This window comes from Balaenoptera acutorostrata, chromosome 8 (genome assembly GCF_949987535.1).
Source record: "Balaenoptera acutorostrata chromosome 8, mBalAcu1.1, whole genome shotgun sequence".
Taxonomy (NCBI): domain Eukaryota; kingdom Metazoa; phylum Chordata; class Mammalia; order Artiodactyla; family Balaenopteridae; genus Balaenoptera; species Balaenoptera acutorostrata.
In genome coordinates, this window is record NC_080071.1 from 36,713,103 (window position 1) to 36,737,439 (window position 24,337).

The 24,337-nt window shown below is 53.2% G+C and overlaps 1 protein-coding gene and 1 long non-coding RNA gene across 4 annotated transcripts; one reads left to right on the forward strand and one right to left on the reverse strand.

Moving 5' to 3' along the window:
* The first annotated feature begins 13,143 nt into the window (after positions 1-13,143).
* On the forward strand, positions 13,144-23,381 carry HOXD3 (homeobox D3). 3 transcript variants are annotated; one of them, XR_009008977.1, is made up of 3 exons: positions 13,144-13,732; positions 15,879-16,929; positions 22,809-23,381. XR_009008977.1 is itself a non-coding variant. In XM_028168598.2 (2 exons), exons 1-2 carry the CDS (start codon positions 13,192-13,194, stop codon positions 16,634-16,636), a joined length of 1,299 nt encoding a protein of 432 aa, XP_028024399.2. In that variant the 5' UTR covers positions 13,144-13,191; the 3' UTR covers positions 16,637-18,527. The 3 variants fall into 3 exon arrangements, 1 of the variants encoding a protein (XP_028024399.2); XR_009008976.1 differs by lacking the exon at positions 22,809-23,381 and adding an exon at positions 17,774-18,527; XM_028168598.2 differs by lacking the exon at positions 22,809-23,381 and having other exon boundaries at positions 15,879-18,527.
* Positions 19,443-22,697, reverse strand: LOC102997168 (uncharacterized). Its single transcript, XR_451771.2, has 3 exons — positions 22,329-22,697; positions 21,675-21,952; positions 19,443-21,191 (listed from the first exon to the last, which is right to left on the reverse strand). It is a non-coding gene; the product is annotated as an uncharacterized LOC102997168 (long non-coding RNA).
* Positions 23,382-24,337: the final 956 nt, after the last annotated feature.

Below are 24,337 nucleotides of genomic sequence, written 5' to 3' on the forward strand. Positions count from 1 at the left end.
AGGCAAGTTGGAAAGTTGCTCAGATTCTTTCCTAAAACCCGAATCTGTGAATACATTGAACCTTCTCCTTGGGAGGGGGTAATATATATTTTCACAACATCCAACTACGTACGTATTGCAAAGATTATTACATAGATTTCCCCCTTCCCAGAAGTTCAGGTTACTCACCCCAGCTTCAGACCAAATGCCAAACTACTTAACTGCCTTCACCCCTGCCCCAGAGGAAAGCCAAGAGGCATGTTTTGATGAAGAAAACCCAAGGTCCTTCTTAAAAATAGCCCCACTACTTTGGAAAGTAACTTAATCAGAGAAACAACTTGTTTGTTTATAAGTCTCACTTCTCTTTCTCCTCTTCTAGGGATTGTCTTTTGAAATGTTAATGGAGCCTGGATGGCCCAGAGGGCGGCCCTCAACCCTGAGGTCCCAGTCGGACCACAGCGTCCATTTGGGCCCACAGGAGTGGGGCAGGGAAGAAGCAGGGCCCCCCAGTCACCTAGGGCAGGGAAGGAAATGAGTTTCCATCTGGGAACGTACCCTGGAGAAACCTAGATGTAGAAAGCCTCAGTGCCCATTTGCTTGTATTTGTTTCCAGTTTGTTCCCCCAAATATGAGCCAGAAGTGTTTGTTTTGAGTTTTTTCAGTGGTATGTTGGGGTTGTGACTGGGAGGGAGTGAAGTGTTTGGTGAGGACATTGCTCCTCAGACTCCCATTTCACTTTGTCCATTGCAGCCTTTTGTTGGGAGATGACATTGTCAGCCCCATGGTGTCTGTTCACACAAGATGCTTTTTTAATAGAATTGACCAATGTTCTGCTGCCACTGATTAAAGTATTATTTATACTGATTGTCGCCTGTAGTTTTGATGTAATTCATTGATCTATATTTGAAATAATAAAAGGTGTAGCGAAATCTCCCTCCTGTTTGGTGCCTCCACAGAAGCATTCTTCATTAGGTCTTCTAAAAGCTAACATCCAATATAAACAATTTATTATTTTCTGTAATGTGCCTGATGTGTGAAGGTTAAACTGTGTAAGGCTTAGCAGTTCTACCATTTCCCCCCTCCCCCATACCTACACACTCCCAATTTGGCCATCATATTTTGTGAGAATTGGGAAGCCTAAGGCTGGATTCAGGCTGCAGGGGGGTGGACATTATTTTTTAAAAGGAAAATAAGTAACTTCCCGGGCTAAAAGGAGGCTCCAGTTTGGCTCTCTGCATAGCCGGGATCAGCCCCAGGCCCCCTCGGTCTCTCTTTGTGACATGGTGGGTGAGAGAGATCTCCTGGACCCCCAATTCTGAGGGCGTGTCTGGTGCTGGGTTCTGGGCCAACCTGGGGCTGGCGGGTGGCTGCTCGGATCTCACCCCTCTGGCCTCCAATCTTGGGCTCCTTCTACTTCTCCTGTGCTGTTCAGCCCCACTGGGGCCTCCAGCACCTGCCCCTCCTCCCCCGAGCGCCCCCTCCGCCCTCCAGACCACAATAAACACTCCCCACTATAAAAAGTGGCGTGCGCTGTTTTTTTCACGAGGGCTTTTCACGTCTTGGCCTCGCCTTGAAGAGGGGGCCAAGACAGGAGTCCCAAAATAGATGGGAGGGGGCCTTACTCGCGACAGGAAATGAGCAGAATGCATAAAATCAGACATGTGTCCTTAATATATGGAAGGGCTCGCCTCAGACGCGTGGGCATGTGTATTTATAAGTGCGCAGACAGAAGTTTAAATATTCAGACACATTTTATGATTGTCCTCTGCCCGTCTTCTGGTTAATGGCTCCTCCTGTGCCCACCAATACATCAGGACGGTTGTGTGTATTGAATCGCGGGCAGGGATGAGGAGGAAGCGAGTGCACAGCCGAGCCCGCCGGAATACAGTACAGTAAATCGGGACCCTCGGCAGACTGCGCTTCCCGCGCGCCCGCCATGTTGGGGAGCCCTCCCTGCCCCCCGCGCCGGGCTGGGCGGCCGGGGCTCGCCGCCAGCCGGGGGAGGGCCTTTCATAACCCGGAGAATTTTCAAAGTGCGAGGAAGATGATAAGAATAGATTTCTACAAGTCCCGACCACGTGATTGGTGAAATAATTAATTCAGCACGTCCCTTAAGAAACACGGAGTCGTCATTAATCTGCCACGCAAAGGGCTCTCTCCGACTTGGAAAGTGCAGGGATCCCAAGAATATCACCCGCCGAGGGGGGCCGTGTGGCGCCCCCAGCCCTCCACCCTCGGCCCCAGGCGGCGGGCGCGGGAGCGCGGCCGGCAGGTAAATATTTTCGCGACTTTTATTTATTCTGATTTAAATCCTTAATGAACTTAGCTGTCAGGCCACTGACAAATAGTTCCCTTTGCTTCCTGATTTGGAACCGTGCGCCGGCGAGAAGTTGTTAGTGGCTTGGATGGTGACCTTTGGTTCAGCAAAGCTTTGCACTTATGAAAAATTACTGAGAGCCGCCGAGTGTGTGTGTGTGTGTGTGAGAGAGAGAGAGAGGGTGTGTGAGGGTGTGCGGGGGGCGAGGGGCGAGGGTGCGCGCGGGCTGATCAGAGGCGACAGGAGTAGTAAAAACCTGCCGGGCTGGGGGACGCGCCTGGCGCACGCGGGCCGAGGTTGCCCGGTCGCCTGTGTCTACCGGGAACAATGGTCGCTGTCACGGCATCTGCTGCCTATTCTTAAACCGGTGAGAAAAGGCCTCGGCCCTCTTTTCAAGCGAGGGTCGTAAATTTTTCTTTGCGTCATAATGGAAGGCTATAAAATCGAGTTGAAATTTTACCCCAGGCAGGTTTCAACCAACAGATAATGATTTCCGAGTTGCTTCTCCCACTACCCACCCACGCACCCACGCTCTGCTGCTTCTTTCACCCCAGCAAGGAGTTTGCCCCTCTTCCCCTCGATTTTTGTATCTTTAATTTGGGGAGATCTAAAATAAAGGCAGGGAGAAGTCCCCGCCGCCCGAGGCATGGGAGACCCTGGGGTGAGGGGAAGAAGCCTCGGGGGAAGGGAAACGGGGTTGGGGGGGAAGAGGCCAGGGTGAGAGGCAGGAGCTCTCTCTCCCGCTGGCTCCAGTTTCAGCCTTTTTTCTCCTGCACTCCAAGGAGCTGCGAGGTCCCACGGACCACTCCGCTCCCACCCCACCTTACCCCACCCCCAGCTTGCCAGAGATCTGTGCTGGGGGCAGCAGCGGGCATTCTCCTCCAGCTCGCAACTCCGGCCCTGATGCCGGGGAGGAGGGCCTCCTTTTTTTGCCTCCTTCCCTCTAGTTGGCTTTGAGGATGACATCGGCGAGCTGGGGGCTGTCTGCGTGTGGTGGTTGTTTTGGGATTGTGTGTTTTGATTTCTTTTTTGGTGTGTGTATATTTCCCCGTCAGGACAGAGACAAAGTTTCCTCCGTTGTGAATTATACATTCAAACAATAACACATTAATTCAATTATTCAAAGATGACAAATGTTTATGTGCTTTGCAAGTGACTCTGGCGCAGATTCTGGGCGCTTTCTCTGAGCTGCTTGCGTTTTTTTCTCAATGAAAATTGGCTGCCCTCCCACCCCCGAACCCCACCCACCCAACCAACCCACCCACCCACCCCAACATCCCTTGGTAGGCCCAGAGAGGAACCCACAAAAAACCTCCTCAGCCCCGCCGCCAGCCCGGCAGCCAACAGCCTCCCAAGGCCCGGGCTTGGCGGGCACCGGCCCGGGCTATTTTATCAGTGTGACAATTGCCCGGGTTGGTGTGATAAATCATCGTAAGTAATTCCTGAAAGGGTGCGAGGCTGTTGGGGGCCGGGCGAGGACTGTAAATCTTTCCGGTTTATTGCTCTATGAACATATGCTCCGATTGAAGAAGGCTCAGATCCTTTCCTGGAGACAAATTCCCGCAAAGCGGCCCCCCTCTTTGGCTGGAGATTAACACTTACTGCGGGCCGGCTGCTCGGCCCCTGGCGGGAGGCTAGGGGGCGGGGTCCTCCGGGTGAGGGTGGACTGGGGGCACCCACGGTCCGACTCCAAGAGGCGCCCCGAGTGGGCCTCCAGCCAGGCCCGGCCGGGTGAACAAAGGAGGGGCTCGTTGACAGGTCTGGGGGCTCGAGCCTGTGACCAGTTCTCCGGGAGTTTCCCGTGCTTCTGGAGTGGGAATGCGGAGGATCTTACCCCCTTCTCCCTGGCTCTTCCGCGGCTGCCGGGCACATTCGTCTTCGCCTGTCCGAGACCTTGCAAGTGGCGACAGAGCATCTGCTCCGTGCCCGATGCCGCTAAGAAGCAGAGCTGGCTATAAAAGCGAGACTTCGGGGATGGAATGGGCACCCCCAGATGGTGCGGGATTCCGGGGTGCGGGCTGGGCTGGGGTAGTGCCGTGGGGCTCACCGCAAGCCGGGAGCTGGAGGCTGGCTGCTCGCCCTGGCTGGGAGCTTTTAACTCTTCTTCCCGCATGCAGAATTGTTACCGTAAATTCCACCCGACCACTCGGAGAGTGCTGGAAACCTATCCTGATTTAATATTTCTAAAATAGAAGCTCCCTCTTCTCCCAGATAAGCCCAGCCAGGACTGATTCGCAGCCCCCCTCGCGTTCTTGGAGGCGCCGCAGGAAGCGGGAAGCCGCGGCCTGGCGGTCGCTGGGCCTGCAGGATCCGTGGGCCCTGCCTGGATCTGGAGGCGCACAGGTCGCGGCAAACAGCGACTCCGCGCCTCGGCGGCTCCAGGCCGCGCAGAACCTGGGTGGAGTTCGCCAGACGCAGAGAGGGGAGAACGCTCCGGGTCTCGGCCCGTGCTTCTGCGCCTTTTCTGGCTCTGGAAGTGTAGGCTCATCGGCCGCATCCGCGGAATGAGCCAAGGCCCCAGACTGTGGTGGTGGTGAAGAGGGGTGTTCCTCGGGGTGACCAGCCTGGTCTGTGAGCTGGAGCCTCTCACCTTAGGGCCGGAGCCTGCGCTGTGCCACAACGTAATTGCCTCCCCGGGGAGGGGAAGAGCGGCGCTTCCGACTAGGCTGCGCCTTGCCCGGGTGCTTGAGGATGCGGAGTACCGGGCGCGGCCGGGGAGCTAGGCGAACCCTGGGCCTCTGATACTCCACAGCTGCCTCCGGAGACGCCCGTAAGAGAGGCAGCCTCTAAAATTTCCAATCCCCGGACCAGCCTGATGGAAGGCTGGGCCAGGGTCAGAGGTCGTGGGGGAATAGACTCTCAGCGCTCGCATCCCACTGCCGGCGGCCAGGCTGGAGCTAGGTCACTCCCGAGCCGCGGGATGGGGGCTTTCCTTCCGCCCCATACCCACCCTTGTCTGCCCAAGGGAAGGGACCGAGAGATCCCACGTCTCCTGCCCCTCCTCCCAGCCCCCAGGCCTGGCTGCGCTCCGGGGCTGGATGGCGTGAAAGTTTCAGCCTCAATCAGTACAATCTTCCCTCGGGGTCACGTGAACAAATATGCTCGCATTTGAAGGCAGCGTCTGTATTTGCCGACTATGAGGGGGTTTCCGGGGCTCTCTTCAAATCCAGAAAGGGCCACATTCCGAAAGGAAAACAAACCCCGAGCTCTGGGGGGCCTGGGAGGACTGGGCAGGAACCCAGGAGTGGGTGGGGGCGCGGGTGGCAGCCGCTCTGGGCCTGGGAGCGGACAGGCGGGCGGGTGGACCGACGGTCGTGCAGCGCAGGCAAAGCCGGCGCGGGGACTACGAACTCGTTCTTCCTGCGTTTATTGGTAGCTGAACCTCAGCCTGGTTCCGTTCTACCGGGAATTCCGTGTGCTCGGGTATATGGCCGCGTCTTCGAGCGCGCAAGACCAGGGTTGGGACAGTGTTGTCTGCAGACAAAGGGGGAAGGCTAGCTCTGCCCCCCACTGGCGCCCACTCTGAGGCCGAGGACACCAGGTTTATGATAAATTGGGATCCAGGTAAGCAATTGCATGACAAAATGAAATCTTTGGGCACGGGGCTGCTTGCTGCCCTGAGTGGGATGCTAAATACGATTTATTTTCTGTAATCTGTGATTTTCATGATTGCCAATTGGTGAGGCAGCACTCGTAGACCTAAATACACTTCTACATATACATCCAGGATGGTGATTAATCGTAAGGAGGTGCGCTTTGTGGGGATGCTCCCCACCTACCCAAAGGTTAGAAGGACACACTACCTTGCCAGGCTGGGAGGGTGGCCGGTGGCATTGTGGGGGGAGGTGGCAGTTTGAGGAGAGGGTCGGTGAGGAGGCTGGGGGCTGGATGAGGTATTTTGGGGGTAAATATACAGTTATGAGAACGGGTTGAAAATGAAATGAATAAAAAGAAACTTTTTTTTACACTGTCACTGCCAAAGTAAGATGGAGCATCATATTAATTCCGTGTCTTGAGCCGCCTGGCTGGGTGCAGGCAGGTTGATTTATACGTATTTAAAATAAACTCTGTGGCCAGCCAGCTCCCTGCATTGTTCTGGGAGCTAGCTCCACATACGTATGCCTTTATCTCTTGCTGTTGGCTTAATATTTTTTTCTTGCGAGGTTAAAGTGCTATTCGAGCTTCTCCCCCAAATTCAGTAGAACCCCCAAACTACCCAAAAGAGTTTCGGAGGCTCCTCCCCCTCACTAATCTGGTTTTTGACTGAGATAGTGGCAGAGAAAAGGTTTAGGGCTTCTGGGTCCTTCGCCTCAAAGAACCCAAAATGAAAACTAAATCATATTTTGGTTCCTGCATCCCATCCTTTTGTTTATTGTGTCCTGTGGCTCCTGGATGTGGGAGGACAGGACAGTTCATCCTGGGTCTTTCCCCGGGGCCAAAGCCTGAGAAAGCCGCTCCATGAGTTGGAGTGAGTGGCCCCATGCTCCTGGGAACGCCGCGGGGCAAGGCCAGACTGGGCCTCTGTGGGGAAGGGGCCCAGAAAGCAAGGCGCACTCCCTTAGCCTAGGTTGGGACGGGCCCCAGCCGGAGAGGGACCGACTTCCAGGGGTGTTGCCATCAAAGGAGAGCAGTAAAGTTGTTTTGTCAGTCGCCAGCGCTTGGCTCCATCAGAACTTAAAGTCGCTGGACATTTTTCTTCTCTCCCTGCCTTGGAGCTGCGCGCCTGCCAACTTAGTCAGCTGAATCCAATTACTGCAAGCAGCATTTCATTTGGCCCCATGGAGCACTCACTTATAACTTCCCCGAAAATTTCAATAATCCGCACCAAGGCTCCCTATTCAAAAGACTTTTCCCGGTGGGGGATGGGGTCTAGGGCCAGGTCTGCTGGGGACCAGCTCTTCCTTGACAGCTCTCAGACGGGGCGCCCTCCCGCTCGCTCGCCCAGTTCCTGGCTGTGGAAAGGGTACTTGAGGCTGGTGGCCCAGAGCCAGACGGATAAAGCCTGCGATTCTGGGCAAGCAGAAGGCTGAAGTTGGTTGGGACCCTGCTGGGTGCTGGGTGCTGGGTGGGCTGGGGAAAGAGCGCGGGAGAAAATGGTGGGGGCTCTGGGTAGCCCAACTTTGGCCACCTTGGGGTCCTCTTTACTTTCCCCTTCCCAAGCCTCCTGCGTCCAGAGTGCACCGAGCACCCCAGAACCCCCGGGGGGCAAACTTACCCTGCTTCTCCACGGCTGGGAAAAAAAAATCTAGCCTCAGCCACGGGGGATTCACGGCACCGGGTGGCCTCCCAATTTAGCCCTTCTTCTGAGGGGAAGCTCCTAATTTTAAAGAACGCTTTTTTTCCAAATAAATAAATAAATAAATAACCAAGCAGCGAAAGTTGACGTCCGCTCACGTGAATGTATCATATAAAGTGGCTTCGGGACCCGCTGATCCGGTCCGAGGGCCTGGGTGCATCGTGCTTCCACCGAGCAGCCCTCCGGGCAGGCTCAGTGGAGTGGGGCCCCTGGGTCTGGGGCTGGCTGGGGAGCTGAAGCCGGGGCGCGATGTTAGGAGCCCTACCGGTACGGGATCTCTCCGAGGCGCTTCCGTTGGGTGTTCATTAAGGGGTGAGTTATTGCCGCCTGAGCCAAAGGTCACCTCAAAGGCTTATGGCTGCGCGCTCTGGTCTTTAGAAGGGCCCTGAACGCTTTGTGTGGGGCTTTCCCGGGCGCAGTTTGGTGTTTGCAAACTACTGAGTCGACTAATTGGCACAGGGCAGATGTAAGAGGAGGGATTGCGTCTCTCCTTTCACCTGACCGGGGCGGGCACCTGCTGAGCACAGGCAGTGGTGGGCAGCTTGGTCTGTTTTGGGGTGAGGTGGAAGGGATGTTTGCTTCTTAGGCAGTTTGCAGCCCAAACTCGACTGGGCTGGGTTGTGGGCAGCCCAGGGCAGGAATGTGGTGGGTACCTACTGGAATAAAATAAACTGAGGGAAATCATCGGAGATATAATGTACAAACCAAGAAATAACACCCAGCTCCCTCTTCACTGTGGCTGCCTGCGGGAGCCTTGACTAGGACCCACCCAGGCCCATCTACATATCCACCCTCCTTTTCTGGTGCCCTGTGCTGTAGCCTCCCTCCCATCCCAATCCTGCACAGTCCCTCCCTTTTGCTCCTAAGAGGGGTGGGCTTGGCCTGGGGGACTGGGGAACCTGGGGCATTTAGGGCTTGTTTGGAGTAGGAGGAGAGGAAATGGCTTCCCTGTGCCTCTGACCCACTTGGCTCGCCCCCTGCGGAGGCTCTGGCCCTTCCCTACTGTCCTGCCTCCCCCTTCTCCCACCCAGTCAAGGATTTTGGTGTTAAAAGCCACCTGCTCCCCAGGAGCCAACTGAGTCTCCTTTTCTGCCAGTAAGAAGGTGCCTGGAGTGGCTGCGGACACCATGTAAAATAGTGACATTGATTATGACACCCTTAAAGGGAGTAACGCGTCTCTGCATGTGCTTGTAAGAAAGAACTGGCTGCCACTGAGAGTTTTCCATTTTGTTCCAGATCACCTCAACAGAATAGACTATCAAAAGGAACCCGAAGAGCCTTCAAAGAGTTAGAAACAAAATTCAAAAAACCTCTCTCTCTCTCTCACACACACACACACACATTGTGGTGAGTGGTGTGATTTTTAAAAATAATTTCCACTACATTTCTATTTGTCCTGCAACTCAAGGTAGCCATCTCAGGATTCATACATCAAGACATAAAACAAAGGGCGGCTTTGAAGTGGATCACCTCAGTGTGAACTGCCGCCGGTTACATGATAACCGATCATCGGCCTTCAAATTTATGGCGCTTTAATGGGGTGAGCCCAGTGCCTTAAATGCAGGGCGTATTACGTATTAAGTTATCTGGGCTAAATAAGAGTGATTTAGAAGGCGCGTCCAGGGCTTCCCATAGGGCAGAAGAGCTCTGGCTGAGAGATCGGGAGAACGTGGGCAGAAAGCTGCCCCAGCTCTGCGGTAAATACATCCCATTCTGAGCAAACCCGAAAAGTAGTAGTTTCGAAATGAAATCCCGAGGTAGTAAAGCCCACAGGGAGGGAAGAATCGTTGCTAGGTTCCAGTGAATTAATGGGGATGCCCAGCAATATTGGTGTCCGCCAGAAAGAGATCTGCGGGTTTCCAAGGCCCTGATTTAGGCAAAACAGAGAGAGGAACCGAGGCCAGCTCGAACCTTAGAAAAAACTGAGAGGAACAGAAGCAACCGGCACTCCAACGCTTCCCCCTTCTCTTTCAAGTCGCACGGACTAACTCTACCAGTCCGGGATTTACGACGATCGCGGCGCTAGTCACAGCCCAACGACTGCAGCCGTCTCTCTCCCCAGTCCCCTCGGCCTTTCCGCCGCCACCGCGGGCGGCGGGCGAACAGCGCGGGGCCGGCTTCCGCGCGTCCGGCGAGCCTCCCGGCCTCTCGAGGCCGCGGAGGGCGGCAGGTCTTCGGCCCCCGGCCAGGCTACGCGCGTCCCGTCCCGCGTCCGGCCGCCGAGCAGAGCTGCTCCGAGAGGCCGGTACCGGCCACTTTATATAATCCCCCGGCTCGCCGGGCGCGGGACCGGGAAAAGTGCGGAGCAGGGAATTCTTTTGCTGCGCTTCCTCCTACGCGGAGCTTGTTTTCCACTTCTGAAAAGTGCCGGGCCTTGGGAAGTGTTTTTCTTTTCATTCTTTACTGAAGCGTTTACTGCAGCCGTGCTCGTAGTCATAAATTTTGCTACAAACCACAATGACAGGTGCATTGATATGCACCGTGAGAGCTCCAGCTGCTTAATAACTCCGTCCCCCGGCCGCTCTGAGCGCCTTTTATTTATTCGGTATCATATTTAGGTATTGATCCCGGGCAGAATTAAGTGCAGTGAGCAAGCATCAAGGTTCGGCTGATTCGGAGGCGCGGCGGGCCACCACGGCCCGGGGAACGGGCGGTGGTCGCTCCGAGGCCGCCTTCCTTCCGGCTGGGGACCATTTGGCCTTGCATTCCCGGCCTGCGGTTGGGCCTCGGAGCTGAGCTGGGCAACTTCCCGGGACCACGAGAAAGAACCAGCCAAACCCTGTTTGGTGCCCCTTCCCCAGGAGGAGCCGGGGATGGCGCCGGCGGGGTTCTGGGGAGGCTGCCTCGGCCGGTGTTCCGGGCCGGGGGGTTGGGGGGCTGGGGAGCCGGGGGCCGTGGGGGGGGGCTGGTTGTAGGGTGGGAGCAGGATTGGGACGCAGAGGGGAGGAGGAGAGGAAAGGGCGGCTGAGGACTTCGAAAACCGCCCCTCCCCCTACGCGAGTCAGTCTTCACCCCAAGGCATTTGGGTCCGGGGGCCCAAATGAGCAGAGGTACCAAAGGGCGAGAAAAGAAAGCCTTAAAAGGTGGGGGGGGGGATCGAAAAGATGAGCCACTGAACAGTTGACCATTGTCCAAGTGATTTATGACCCGTTCCTGCTTCTTAGGTTCAAGCAGAGTTCACAAGGAGTAGCGATTTCTGGAAAGAAATAAGCTTTTTTTTTTAAAAACCAGTTTTGTAACAATATCCTCAGGTTCTGTTTTGGGAAAGGTGACTTCTTTGGGGCTCTACATTTTGGGGTGTGGGAGAGGCTGCAAAGCCCTTTTCAGTGAGGAGAGCGCTACTGCCCTTGCCTCTGGGAAGATGGACATTTGGGTGGTGGATCATCACTGAGTGACCCTTGAAATGCCTTAAGACAATGAAAACAGAAGTGGGAGAACAGACTCTGTGCTTATTCATGGAGCTGCCCAGTATTTGCACCTTTGAGGTACATGCACAGAGCTTTGTCTAGGAATATGCCATAGGAACAAATATATATGTAAAGCTATCTGTTTCAAAGACTTGGTCAGTTCCTAAAGAAGCTATTTTAATGTGACTGGTCTATCTATCAAGATAAACTTGGTCATCCTGGGAGGCAAGAGGGGTGATGTTTTGCTTGCACTGCTGTAAATGGAGTGACAGAAGCAGCAGCGAGTTCTGGTGGTCTGAGTGTCAAATGTGACCATTTTGACATCCAGAGGGCCCAAGGTTTAAGACTGGAAGCAGGATCCCAGAAAAGTCCAGAGATTTAACCAAACTCGGAGTACATGTAGTCCTTTGGCCTGTGGGCAAATACATACAAATATTAGTCACAGGATGAGGATGTAGCTGTCCATTTAATATTCAGTAACTTTAATAGTCAGAGAATGATACAGAAGATGAATGAAAGAAAGATTAAGACCAGCTTTGTTTGGTAGATATCCTAATTACATAAGTTTAAGAACAACAATAGAAACTATTCCTAAAACATTACATCCTAGTATTCTGTTATTCCATTGAGAAGGGTCTTTCTCTTATCAAGATTAATGGCATATTCACTTTTATTTGAAAACAAAGTGAGCAACTATACTACCAAATAAAGGCTAATATGAAGAATTTTAAAAATTGAGTTAGGCTGTTTGGTGAAAGTGTAGGGGAAATGAGTAAATGGAGGAGTGGTTTTAGTACTAGTGGTCAAATCCATTAGGCTACATAAGTTGTCTAGATAATGTGGTCCATCATGATGTCCCTGATGGAAACCAGGGAGTTTGGGGGAAGGAAAGCTGCCTGAAAGATGAGATCAAGAATTCAGACCTGGGAGCTGACCTGTGAGTTTTCTTTATCAAGCAGAGGAAAGTGGTTGAATGGTATTAGTTATACTTTAACTCAGTAGGGGCTTTCAGGAGAAGAGGGGGGTGGGTGAGAAGGTAAGCCCCCCATCAAGAGTCAGAGGACACAAAAGCGGTAGAATTTTTCTTAGTTTTTTTTTTTCTTCTTCTAATTCTGGGTCCATTCATCATGCCACGAGAGGTTCTCTCATTGGTTGTAGATTGGGTGGGAGGTGGGGTGGAATGGATGATCCGGAGCAGAGGTCAATAGTAGTATCTATACAATGGATGCAGGATTAAAATGATAGAGTTATAACGTAAAGCATTTTTCATTCGCCCATGCTCCATGCATTTCAAATTCTAAATCTCTTCACTCATTTCCAGTGGTATCCATTTAAAAGTAGTGGAGGACAAAGTTAAGCATCTAGAAAAATGTAGACCAAAGAGAAGAAACTTTTCTAGCCTCAAAATAAGTCTGGGAGTCTTTAAGTCCTCTTCTTGGCTTTTATCTCCTAGTAGATTTCACAGTGCTGACCCATGAGCTAACCGGCCAATTCTCACCCAGTCACCGGAGAGTGGACTATCTGCGTCTCCGTGAAAGATGCTGTGATTTTGAAACCAGGTGGGGGAGATACTTTTTTTGAGAGCTCTGGCTTTTCTGAGTGTTATAGGACTTTCTTTTGCCCATCAAAACCCTGGGATGACCTAATGATTGACTGATCCATTCATTCATTCACTCATTCAACAAGCATTTACTGCACTTACTACATGTGGTGCACTGGGCTGGATGTTAGGAATACACAGGTGAATAAGACACAGTCCCTTCCTGCAAAAAGCTCAAAGTCTAGTGGGAGAATCAGTCATTAAAATGCATCAGGCCATAAATGCTCTTCTATGTAGTTTCAAAGGCTAAATTGACAACCTTGGAGAAAGAAAATTGTATCTGGAAAAAAAAAAAAGCCCCTTCCCTTGGATAAAGGAAACTCTTTTTTTGTGTTTATGAGAAATTCCTTCTGATTTTTCCAAGGGTTCAAATAAGTTGAACTTTATAAAATCTCAGGTCCTCCTACTATTAAGTTGGTGGGAAGCAGAGAGCCTGGGCTAGTCCTTCTATACTGACTGGTCTTGCCAATGACAGTCCCTCTGGGGCCTCTCGTTTTTCTTCTTTGCAGGTTGTCTGGAGCCTGGAGCTGCCCCAGCTCTCTCAGGATTTGGCAGACACTGGAGGTGGTGGTGAAGGAGACAGTGGTGGTCAATGTTATTTGAGCAGGGTCAGCAGGCCCCGGAGCTTCCTGAGTACACGATGCAGAAGGCTGCTTACTATGAAAGCCCAGGACTCTTCGGAGGCTATGGCTACAGCAAAGCTGCTGACACTTATGGCTATAGTGCCCCCCATCAGCCTTATCCACCCCCTGCTGCTGCCAACTCCCTGGACACTGATTACCCGGGCTCTGCCTGCTCCATCCAGAGCTCTGCACCTCTGCGAGCCCCAGCCCACAAGGGGGCTGAACTCAATGGAAGCTGCATGAGACCTGGCACTGGGAACAGTCAGGGAGGGGGGGGTGGCAGCCAGCCTCCTGGTCTGAATTCAGAGCAGCAGCCACCACCACCCCCTCCTCCACCACCAGCCCTGCCCCCATCCTCGCCCACCAACCCTGGAGGTGGAGTACCTGCCAAGAAGGCCAAGGGCGGGCCCACTGCTTCTGGTTCCTCAGCCACCATCAGCAAGCAGATCTTTCCCTGGATGAAAGAGTCCCGACAGAACTCCAAGCAGAAGAACAGCTGTGCCACTGCAGGTAGCTCTCTGAGGGGGCTCATGCCTGGGCTAAGTCCCCCAGACTGACTCCAAGAAACTAGCTCACCTAGGAATTAAGAGGCTCAGGGCTGGAAGTGCAACTTTGGAGGCTGTATGTGTAAACTCCTCATGCAGAAAAAACGTTTTTTTTTTGGCTGTGCAGTTTGAGGGATCTCAGTTTCCTGACCAGGGATTGCAGGGATTGAACCCAGGCCACGGCAGTGAAAGTGCCGAATCCTAACCACTATACCACCAGGGAACTCCCTGTTCTTTCTTTTTAGTGTCTCTGATTGTGGTCATATCCTTACAGTGACAGGGTGCTCACGTCCATTGCAGGCTGCTGGCATCACTGCTGGACGTGTCTCATAGTTACTCATAGACAGCTCTTCCTTATACTGCCCTAATATCTGCTCTCCTGGGCTGCTGGTCATAACTCAACTCCTTCTTCCAGCCAACAGCTCTTCAAAACTTGAAGACAGATACTATGATCCCCAAATCCAGGTGGTTATGTAGCCCATATCACATGATTCCCACTCGCTTAAATTAATAAGAACTAAAGTCTATGGAATGCTGTGTTAAGAACCATGTTAAGTGCTTTACAAACATTGTCTAATTTAATTTTCCAAAGAACCCTTTGAGGTAGGTAGATGATAAAACACCCATCAGGAAACTGTTAGAGATGATAAGTCACCTGCCCAAGATAACAAAACTACAAAATGGCACGCCTGGGGAATTCTCTGGCAGTTCAGTGGTTAGGACTCCTCACTTTCACTGCTGAGGGCACAGGTTCAATCCCTGGTTGGGGAACTAAGATCCCGCAAGCTGTGAGGCCTGGCCAACACCCCCCGCCCCCGCCCAAACAAAAAAAACAAAAACAACAAAAAACAAACAAAAAAACCCCAAATGACACACCGGAATCTAACCAGGGTCTGCAAAGAATAACCATGGGACTCTACTTAGCCCACCCCAGCTCAGTTCTCCCCATCCCATTAAATCCCTAATGTGGAGGAACATATCCTAAGGGAAGAGGATGTACTCTGAAACAGGAGCAGCCTTGGGTTTTTCTCCCTGGAAAAGGAGACCCTGGAGTTGAGAATATTTCCCGTAGGTCCATTTAGGGGGTGTGGAAGAAGACAGGTAGGGCCAGGAGCTCTGAGGCCTTCTGCCTCTCTGTGCTCAGCCTGTTTGGTTCCTGAACTTTTCTGGCCTTGTGTTCTCTGATGTACTTTATGTTCAGGTAGATGAACTTGCTCCCAGATCCAGGGCTAGCTTGAGGCCTGGGATGTAGTTAGCTTGTTATCAGCTCTCTGGTTTGCCTGCTGCTCTCTGGGGCTGCTGCTCCTAGGGGGAAAGTGTCTTCAAGTCTTTAAGCTCCTTCTCCTTCTGCCCCTCCTTCTCAGCTGCACACCCAGGCCCTCCCTCCCAGGAGAAATCCATTTGTCTTCCCAGGGAGGGAGTGGACAAGCTGCTGAGAGGTGGCAGGGGTGGTGGAAACCAGTGCTGAGGCTGCTGCTCCTAGCATTGCAATACTCAAAATATGCCCAGCCTGGTCTTGGATCCTCTAAAACTCTGGGGCTGTATTTTTATGGTTTGCCACCTCCCTGCATTTGGGTACTGAGCTCATGGGTGCAGCTGAGCTGGAGTGAGGTGCCAGGATCTCCACCCTCATTCGGTGCTTGGGGTGCTTTGCCCAGGAGCCAGACTCTGAGCAAGGCAGTTTGGGGCTGCCTCCAACCGCACCCCCCAACCCCCTTCCCAGCTGCAGAGGCTGGAAGGACTGTTCAAAGAGTCTGGCCCTTCTTTGACAGGGGGGAAGGCCTTACCAGCTGCTACTAGTCTCTCATTAAACTCTTCAGCCTTTGGGACGAGATGATGGGCTAGGCTGAAGGGGAGGGGGTGGGCAGAATGAGTTGGACTTCAGAAGGCAGATGGGAGTTTCAGGTGCCACTGATAGGTAGGCCTGGGGCCTTTGAGTTCTTGGAATCTCTTGGAATCTCACCTCTCAAACGCCCCTCCCTCGCTCCAGCCGTGATTAAGGTGGGGGGAGGGGGGGAGGAAAAGGAAGGAGCCTGGGAAGCGCCTCTCTCCAGCCCAGGGTGTCCCCACCTCTCCCGCTCAGCGTCCCCTCTCTCTCCCTCCTTGCCCAGGAGAGAGCTGCGAGGACAAGAGCCCACCGGGCCCAGCGTCCAAGCGGGTGCGCACGGCGTACACAAGTGCACAGCTGGTGGAGCTGGAGAAGGAATTCCACTTCAACCGCTACTTGTGCCGGCCACGCCGCGTGGAGATGGCCAACCTGCTGAACCTCACCGAGCGGCAGATCAAGATCTGGTTCCAGAACCGGCGCATGAAGTACAAGAAGGACCAGAAGGCCAAGGGTATCCTGCACTCGCCGGCCGGTCAGTCCCCGGAGCGCAGCCCGCCGCTCGGCGGCGCCGCGGCCCACGTGGCCTACTCGGGCCAGCTGCCACCAGTGCCCGGCTTGGCCTACGACGCGCCTTCGCCGCCCGCCTTCGCCAAATCTCAGCCCAACATGTACGGCCTGGCTGCCTACACGGCGCCGCTCAGCAGCTGCCTGCCGCAGCAGAAGCGCTACGCGGCGCCCGAATTCGAGCCCCACTCCATGGCGAGCAACGGCGGCGGCTTCGCCAGCGCCAACCTGCAGGGCAGCCCGGTGTACGTGGGCGGCAACTTCGTCGACTCCATGGCGCCCGCATCCGGGCCCGTCTTCAACCTGGGCCACCTCTCGCACCCATCTTCAGCCAGCGTGGACTACAGTTGCGCCGCGCAGATTCCCGGCAATCACCACCACGGACCGTGTGACCCTCATCCCACCTACACAGATCTCTCGGCCCACCACTCGTCTCAGGGACGCCTGCCCGAGGCCCCCAAACTGACGCATCTGTAGCGGCGGCCACCGGCCCGAACTCGCGGCGCGATTACCTCTTTTGCTTGGGTGGCGGGGGTGGCGGGTGGGGCCCGCGGGGCAGCTCGGTGGCCCCCTCCCTCGCTCTGGCCCGGTCGCTGCCTTCCGGTCTCGGGCCAACAGCGGCCGAGGCGCAGGCGTCTGGGCCTCCTCTCCAGGCTCGCCCTGCTTTGGGTGACTCGCCATACATCAGCCGCAAGGATTCTCCTCTGTAAGCCTGACAGTGCCACATAACTGCGGACCGAGGGACTCTAATCTGGTAATGGTGTCCTAAGGTAAGTCTGAGATCCATCGGCGGCGCGCCCTGCAGAGGGTCCAGAACCCAGAGAGTACGGGCATGGCCCGCGTCTAGTTTAGTTGCGGAGACCTTAATTTATATGCTTCTTCCCGTCCCGTAAGGATTGCATCGGACTCAACGATCTGTATTTATTATTTGAAGCGAGTCATATCGTTTTCCTGATTATTTATCCTCGTCTTAATGTATTTATGTGTATATCTGTAGAATTCTCCAGCCGAGCTTAGGAACGCGCTCCCAGGCCGCGGGGGCCACGTTTCACCTCTTTAGTCCCCTTGGTCTGAACTAGTTGAGAGAGTAGTTTTGAACAGTTGTAACCGTGGCTGGTGTGTGTAGTTGATGTAAAGGATTAAGACCGCAAATTGTCCTTCACGGGTAGAGTCAGGCGGCCCCATGGCGTAGCACGACACCCGTTATTCTTTTCCCAATAGCCACAGCCCTCGCCACTCGACACAGTTTATTGATTTCAAATTGTCTGGTACTATTTGAACAAATATTTAGAATAAAAAATTTTCTCAGTCTGAAGTGTATCTGTGTTAATCACGCACACTTGCAAGTAGATTACTCTACCTTTATTTTGGGCACAATCCCGGGAAGGCCCCCGAATAGGCTGACCCTTTGAAATATTTTTTCCACTTATTTGGAATCCAGTACACAAATTGGTTCTGGGGATACTTGATTACCTTCCAGTTATTGACTTTAGGTTGTGTTGTGTGGGGGGGGCAATATTTGAGGATGCAAACCTAGAAATGTTCTGTGTGGGATGATCTGGGTAGGGTGTTTCACTGCTGCCTGTTTTGCTGTTTCTATCGCCCTCTTTCTAGACACAAATCCACTTTAGATTGCACTTACATTGGGGAGGCCAGAGCTCACTTTTCTGCGCTAAGTAGTAAAAAATAAACTTTGAAAGAAAACTGACAATCAAAGAAAAGACACAGGAGAAGTCAGAAGAAGAACTGAGCTATGAAAAAGCCAAGATGCAGAAAAAGAAATAATCATTTGAAGCCATGCACCTAAGCTTTTTCTCTAGGAAATTCTGTCACGATTTTTTCCTTATAGAAGTCAGTGGTTCATTTCTCAAGAAGACAAACGTTCCCTGTGATGTAAAGTAATAAAAGTTTTATTAATGGAACATAACAAGTATAAACACTTTGTTTACTCCTGCTTCTTTGTACAAAATGGGCAAAATGTCTTCGAGGATGTATAACCATTTTGTAAATATTAGTGTGGCTTTAGCTGGGGCGCACTACTTACACCCGCTTCTCTAGAAGGAGGCACTCAGAGAGCGCCTTCAGATAAGGTTCAGTTCTTTTGTATTTCAGCAAAGTGGGCCCACGCATCTCTATTTGGTTTGACAAATAATACAACTCCTACTACATCGCCGGTGACACGAGGTGAAATTCCTATTGTGTGGAAATAATTTAACTTCTAATCTTCTGGTGGAACAACAATCGTTTCTATTTGGATGTTTGTGTTTCGCTAAATAGTGATGGCTGAAAATAATATTTAGTTTCCTTGTTCCTCTGTGCTGTTTTTAAAATGGCATGTTAGATTGGGTGTGGGAGGGGATTATCCTTTATGCTAAATTTCACTTCATCCGAGCAGGTTTAAAGTATACATGTTGTAGAAGTGTATCAACAGAATAAATGACTTCAACCGAAGGGATATTTTACCCACTTTCAAGGCTTAAAATTGTTTTTCTGTGAAATTTGCATCCATAGGCAGAATTTCTAATTGTCTTGTAAGAAATTTTTTAAAGCTATTAGGGAAATCAAAGAAGAGCTTGCTGCCTTGCAGGGATTACAACAACCCTTCTTAACTGGCTAAATATTAAACAGATGAATTGTCAGGCTGTTTAGATTCAGCCCGGTTTTCCCTCATCTCCTCTTCCCACCATAAATAATAATAAAAATACATAATGCATCATGGCTCCAGGCGTTTTCCAGCGCGGTGTGTTACCGCAGGAATATCTGCTGAGTCTGCGGGTGTCTGCTAGGCCCCAAGTGTCATCTGCGGCTTAGCGTTTCATGGATTAGATTTTAAACGCTGTGTAGCCCGGCTGACATCAGCCTCCTCTCACACTCGGGCTCAAAGAAGCGCTCCCTCTCCAGGCAGCCGCAGCCGCCCCGAAGCACCCCTCGCTAGAGGGGTGGGAGTTCTCTTGGGACAAACCTGCGGTCCTCTCTCACCTCTGGAGAAAGGTTCCCGAGGCTTCTGAGGGCGGCTCGGATGGATCCGTTCCTGCCACTGGCGTGAGCGTCATGGGATGGCCACACTCGGTGGCTCCCGGCGCGAGTGCGGGCGGCGGCGAGTCTGGGGAGGGCGCTTCCCGCGCGGCCGCCGGCCAGGGCGAGAGCGGGGGCCCGCGCACGGCCATTTAAAACTTCATAAATTATAAACAAGCCGCCTTGGCCTTCGCCATAAATTCTGCTGCTTTTGAGCCTGCAATTAGTGTTAGGAAGCACCGGAGTCTAAACACAACCAAACGCCCTCTGAAGGGCTCCAATGCCCGAGGTTGCAAACCTTTATTTCCCAGTGCCACCCCCTCCGCACCCCGAAGTTTGCACACAGTCGCCTCCTCCCCCGCCACCGCCGGCGGTACACACCCGGCTGGCTTCCCGCTCTGCGAGGGAAGGTCACAATAGCTGCTCTATCGGCGAAGGCGCCCGCCTCCTCCCTCCCGGGTCTCGGAACAGCAGAGAAAGAAGAGTGGGGGAGGGGAGCCCTGGGCCCGGCCTGGCGCTCCGGGTCCAGGCCTCTCCTTCTCCCGGAGAGGACTGCAGCGGGAAGAGGGAAATTTGCAGCGGAAGGAAACCGCCATCCCAGACCGAGGCTTCTTCCCGGGAGCGGCGCGCGGGGGGCCGTGGGGAGCTCACCACGGCCTCGAGGCTGCTGGCCCCTCGCTACCGGGCGCTGGGTCCAGGGCGCCCGGAGCAGCGGGTCTTCCGGGAGCGGCGGCGCCATTGTGCGCGCGGCTTCCCACGGGCCCCGCGGCGGGGAGGCCGCACAAAGGCGGCGCGGGGGCCGACACCGGCAGGTGGTGAGGGGCCGGCCTCTCTCCGGGCTTTGGGCTCGAGGAGGCTTTACCTCGCCTGCGCAAGGGGAGGAAATGGCTCTCTGGCTGTGGCCGTGGCCAGCTCTGCCTTTTTCCTACACAGACCGCTTTGAGGGAGGTGGGATCAGGGAGTTTGTGGGGGAATCTCCTGGGACCTGAAGAAAGGGCTCGGGGCCTCAAGCCCAGGCCCACGGATGGGGGGTGGCGGTCATTCGGGAGCCCCTGGTTGTTCCGTCGAGACAGTCAAACGTGAATTAAAGCAGCGCTGAGGTGAGGTAGCTGGAATGGCCAGCTGCAAAATGGGAGGTGGGGTGGGAAAAGATTTCGGCCGAGGGAGAGCCTGCCCTGGCTACGAGGAGAAACTCAGGACCCAGCATGGAGTGGAGTCAGAAGACCCAACTGCGCTAGCCAGGGGGGTGGGGAAGTGGCCGAGGAAAGGCCTGAAGAGTAGTCCTGGCCCCTGGAAAGGTGGCAAGAAAGGGCGACTACACATTCTACCTCCTGGCTTTCAGACCTCAGCCTTACCCAGCGACCTGACAGAGAAGAATCCGCCTCTGATGGAATCATTAAGTTAACCATCCATTTGTACCATTTCTTTGTACAGGCGTTCAGATAAGAGGGGGAGAGAATATAGAGCAAGTGCTTTCCCCTTGGAGCAACCCAAGCCTAGTCCCTATCAGAGACACATCAGCCAAATTAGTTTCCCAGGCCCCGGAGGCTGCTAACCTTGCTGAAAAGGAATTTTTGAATTTCTATCTGTAAGGAGTATTAAAAAATAGTGATTAACTATACTAGCTACTCGTCCCTTCTCCCTCCCCCCATTCTGTACCAGCCAACTGACCCTGAGTGAAGTGATCTTCTCAGCCAGCAGGCTTGGGAGCCTAGGCTCCCCATCTGTTGAGGTTTTTCATTAGGGAGGGTGAAGAGGATGTGTGTGGGTGTATGTTTGAATAACAAAGAAGAAACCCAACATTCTAATAAAAAGTGTTTCTCTGCTTGACCTGGGGGAGCCAGAAGCTTGTTTACACCATGAATATTCAAGGGACAGTCACAGGCCTGTTTTGACTTTATCCTGAGAATTAGTTGAAACTTCCTCCTGAAGTCAAGAATGGGTTAATCCCAGTTAGATCCAGGAAGGTCCTCTTCATCTGGCAACTCTTGGCCTTACTCTGTTCCTTCTTTCAGAACTGTAAGAAAAGAATACGATGAACAGAAGTTTATATTAAATAAAAAGAGAGACAGAAGTCTCCAGTCCCCACAGGCCTATAGCCTGATTACTTCAGGGCACTGCAACTTCCCAGAGAGGGGCTTAGCTATGGCCTGGGTGAGCGGACCTATCCCTAGACACTTTGGGCACAGGGAGCTGAGACTGAGTTGCCAGCCGCACCCTCATCACCTCTGACGACTGGCTCACTTAGACCTCTTCTTGCAGAAGGCCTGGATGGAGAGAAAAAAGATAGGGTAGATGAATTCTCTGCACTTACTGCACTGGTGATACTGGTGGTGGAGAGGATCATCACAGAGGAGGAAATCTTAGTTATCATTGCTCCCTTGTATTGTACTCCAGCTACAAATGCCCTTATTTTCGGGGCCCAAACTTGGTGCCCAATGGATTTTTATACCTGGCCCAAAGCCCATGCCTAAACACTTCGCTCAGGTCTCATACTCACCTTGGCAAGTTAGGAAAGTACAAAGACAATTCAAAGACCCACTTTCAGGCCCGGTCCAGCCTGAAGCACAGTGAACAAAAGGTTTCCACACATGCAGGAAGAACCAAGGTAAATAAATGCATGTCCAGTCATTTGCAGTAGCAGAAACAGGTGAAGGGTCCCCAGGAGATCAGCATGGTGGGAGATATAATGGAAGTCTTCTTGTCCCAGGTCTTGTGGCAAAATATCTTGACTGGTTCCTATATCCAGTCTGGGTCATTTTCATGGAAGAAGAATAACTGGAAAACCATTAGAATAGGATTTTAACATTAGTAAGAGTCCAAGGAGGAGATCTTAATTTAAATGAGGATGCATGGAGAACCCCGATAAAAATGCAGTGTTTTTGCTGGGGAAGTGGGGCTAAAACCGGGCCAGGAGGACTTGTTGGACCAGGGCCTTTTTGAAGGAGGGGAGAAGAGTGTCCCTGACTTATGAGGAGACAGGAAGAAGGTCTTTTGATGGCTCTATTGTTCAGAGCGCTGCCTTACAAATACCACATCCCTCCCAACCTCCACAAGGGTCCAAGGGCCGAGGGAGCGGGAAACTGGGTCGGTTGGGCTGAGCTCCAGGCAGTGGCAGAGCCAGGACTGACCTCCCTCACCCGCGTCTCCTAACCTCTTGGGGCAGCAACGATGCCATCTCCGCCGCCGGCAGAAAACACACAAAGGAGGCCCCCACCCATCCTCGAACCTGGGGACACACTGGGTAGGGGGCTGGCGTGGACCCCGAGTCCGAGCACCTCCCACCCCCGCGGGAAACAATAGCCGCCGCCTCCCCGGGGCGGCGGGGCGGCCGCGCTGCACAAAGGCCGGCTCGGCCCGCGCGCCATGTGACGCTCGATCCGGTCTCCCGGAGGCGGCGCGGCGCGGAGCGGCGGGCGGGTGGGTGTTCCTGATCCACCTGGAACACTTTCCAAGAGACAAACGGTGAGTTAATCACCCAACCGGCTGGCGACCGCGTCCCCCTGGTCCGCGGGGAGGCCGGGGGAGGGGCGGGGGTGAAGGCCTGCTCTGCGTGTGTGTCTAGGGTGGGGGCGGGAGAGGTTAGTCCTATTAAGAGTTCATCAATCACTGGTGTGCACTTTTCGCTCGACAGCGGTCCCTCCTACTTCGGAGCAAGTCCGGGCCAGCTGGGATCCGACCAGAAACCGCAAGTGGAGGAGACGCAGGCTGAGCGCTAACGGAGGGCGCGACCTGCCGCCTCGCGCTCTGCCGCGCAAGGCCCGAGGGCAGCGCCGGCCGGTCCCCTCCTCGCACCGCGGCCGCGCGGCCACCCGCCAGCCCAGCCCGCGGAGCACGCAGGGCCCCCCAGGCCCCCCACCTGCCTGGCCCCAACGCCGCCCCGCCCCGCCCCCCACGCACCTCCCGCCCACCCCACTGACCCCCTTCAACGCTGCTGTCCTCCCAGAAAGGGACAAATCCATCTCTGAGGGCAGGACAAGAAAAATCTCAATGGGTCGGAAGGTTCTTGCATACACTTTTATTTAAGAGTTTTATACAAGATGTCCCGAGGGATCAGAATTCAGGGGAGACGCTGAACTAGTTTCTTTCTCTCATTCACCTGCAGGACTATTTGTGTGGGAGGATGCAGGATGAGACCCCTATTGAACTTGGAACTAAACTTGAATGCCATTTAAAATAACCATAAAAATACACTTAGAACACTGACCACATGATATGCCTCTTCTCTCTTTTATGGTGTGAGGGAAGGATTGGAGTATTTCTACTTTGGCTCTTTTGGGTTGATTTTCGAAACACTGTAAAGGAGGAGACTACAAGCGGTGGGGGCGGGGGCGGGGGCGGGGGCAGGCTTCAAGTCTTACAGCTGTTCGCAGCAGGAAGGCCTGGATGAGCGGGTAGCCCGGGCCTTGTACCCCCTCTTGAGCGGTACCTGTTGTCCTCTCTGTAATAAATTCTAAGAGAGTTCTGGGCTACCCTCTCTTTAACCTTTGTTCTAAGTGACAACAGATGAGAAGTTTCTCAAGTTAATGTGTTGCCTCAGCCCATAGGAAAGAGCCCCTGAAGGACAGAAAGTCCCAGATTTCTCCCCCTCCCCTCAGCCCTCTTCTCTCTCACCATCCTCTTGGGTGGAAAAAACTTGCTCTGGAGAAATGGTCTACTGCCATTTTCCTCAGAAAGATATAAACTGAAGCATTAAGCCTTGCACAGGGTCCTGAACTTCTCAAGCAATTAAAATACTGGACCTCTTGTCCTTGGTTCAGAGTCCTCTCTCCCTTCACCAATAGCTACTGAACAGCTCCTACGTGCACTGTGCTGGGCTCTAGGATACAAAATTGATGTGTATACCCTTCGATCTACTGGGGGGAGAAAAAGAATTAATCCTAAAACAGTGTGACAGATGCTGTAACATAGGTGTGGCCAAAATGTTCCTGGAATAAAGAAGCCACTAACAGTATCGTAGTGTCAAAAAAGGCTTCTCAGAAGAGGTGAATTTGGGTCCCTGAAATACAGGAATTTTTTTAGGCCCAGGAAGGAGGGACATACCAGGTGGAGAGAGCAGCACATACAAAAGCAGGGAGGGAAGAAAGAGCAAGGTGTGGACGTGGAACAAGGAGAGGAGCTGGAGTGGGGCATCTGGCTGGACAGAGAGGTTGTGTAAGGGCC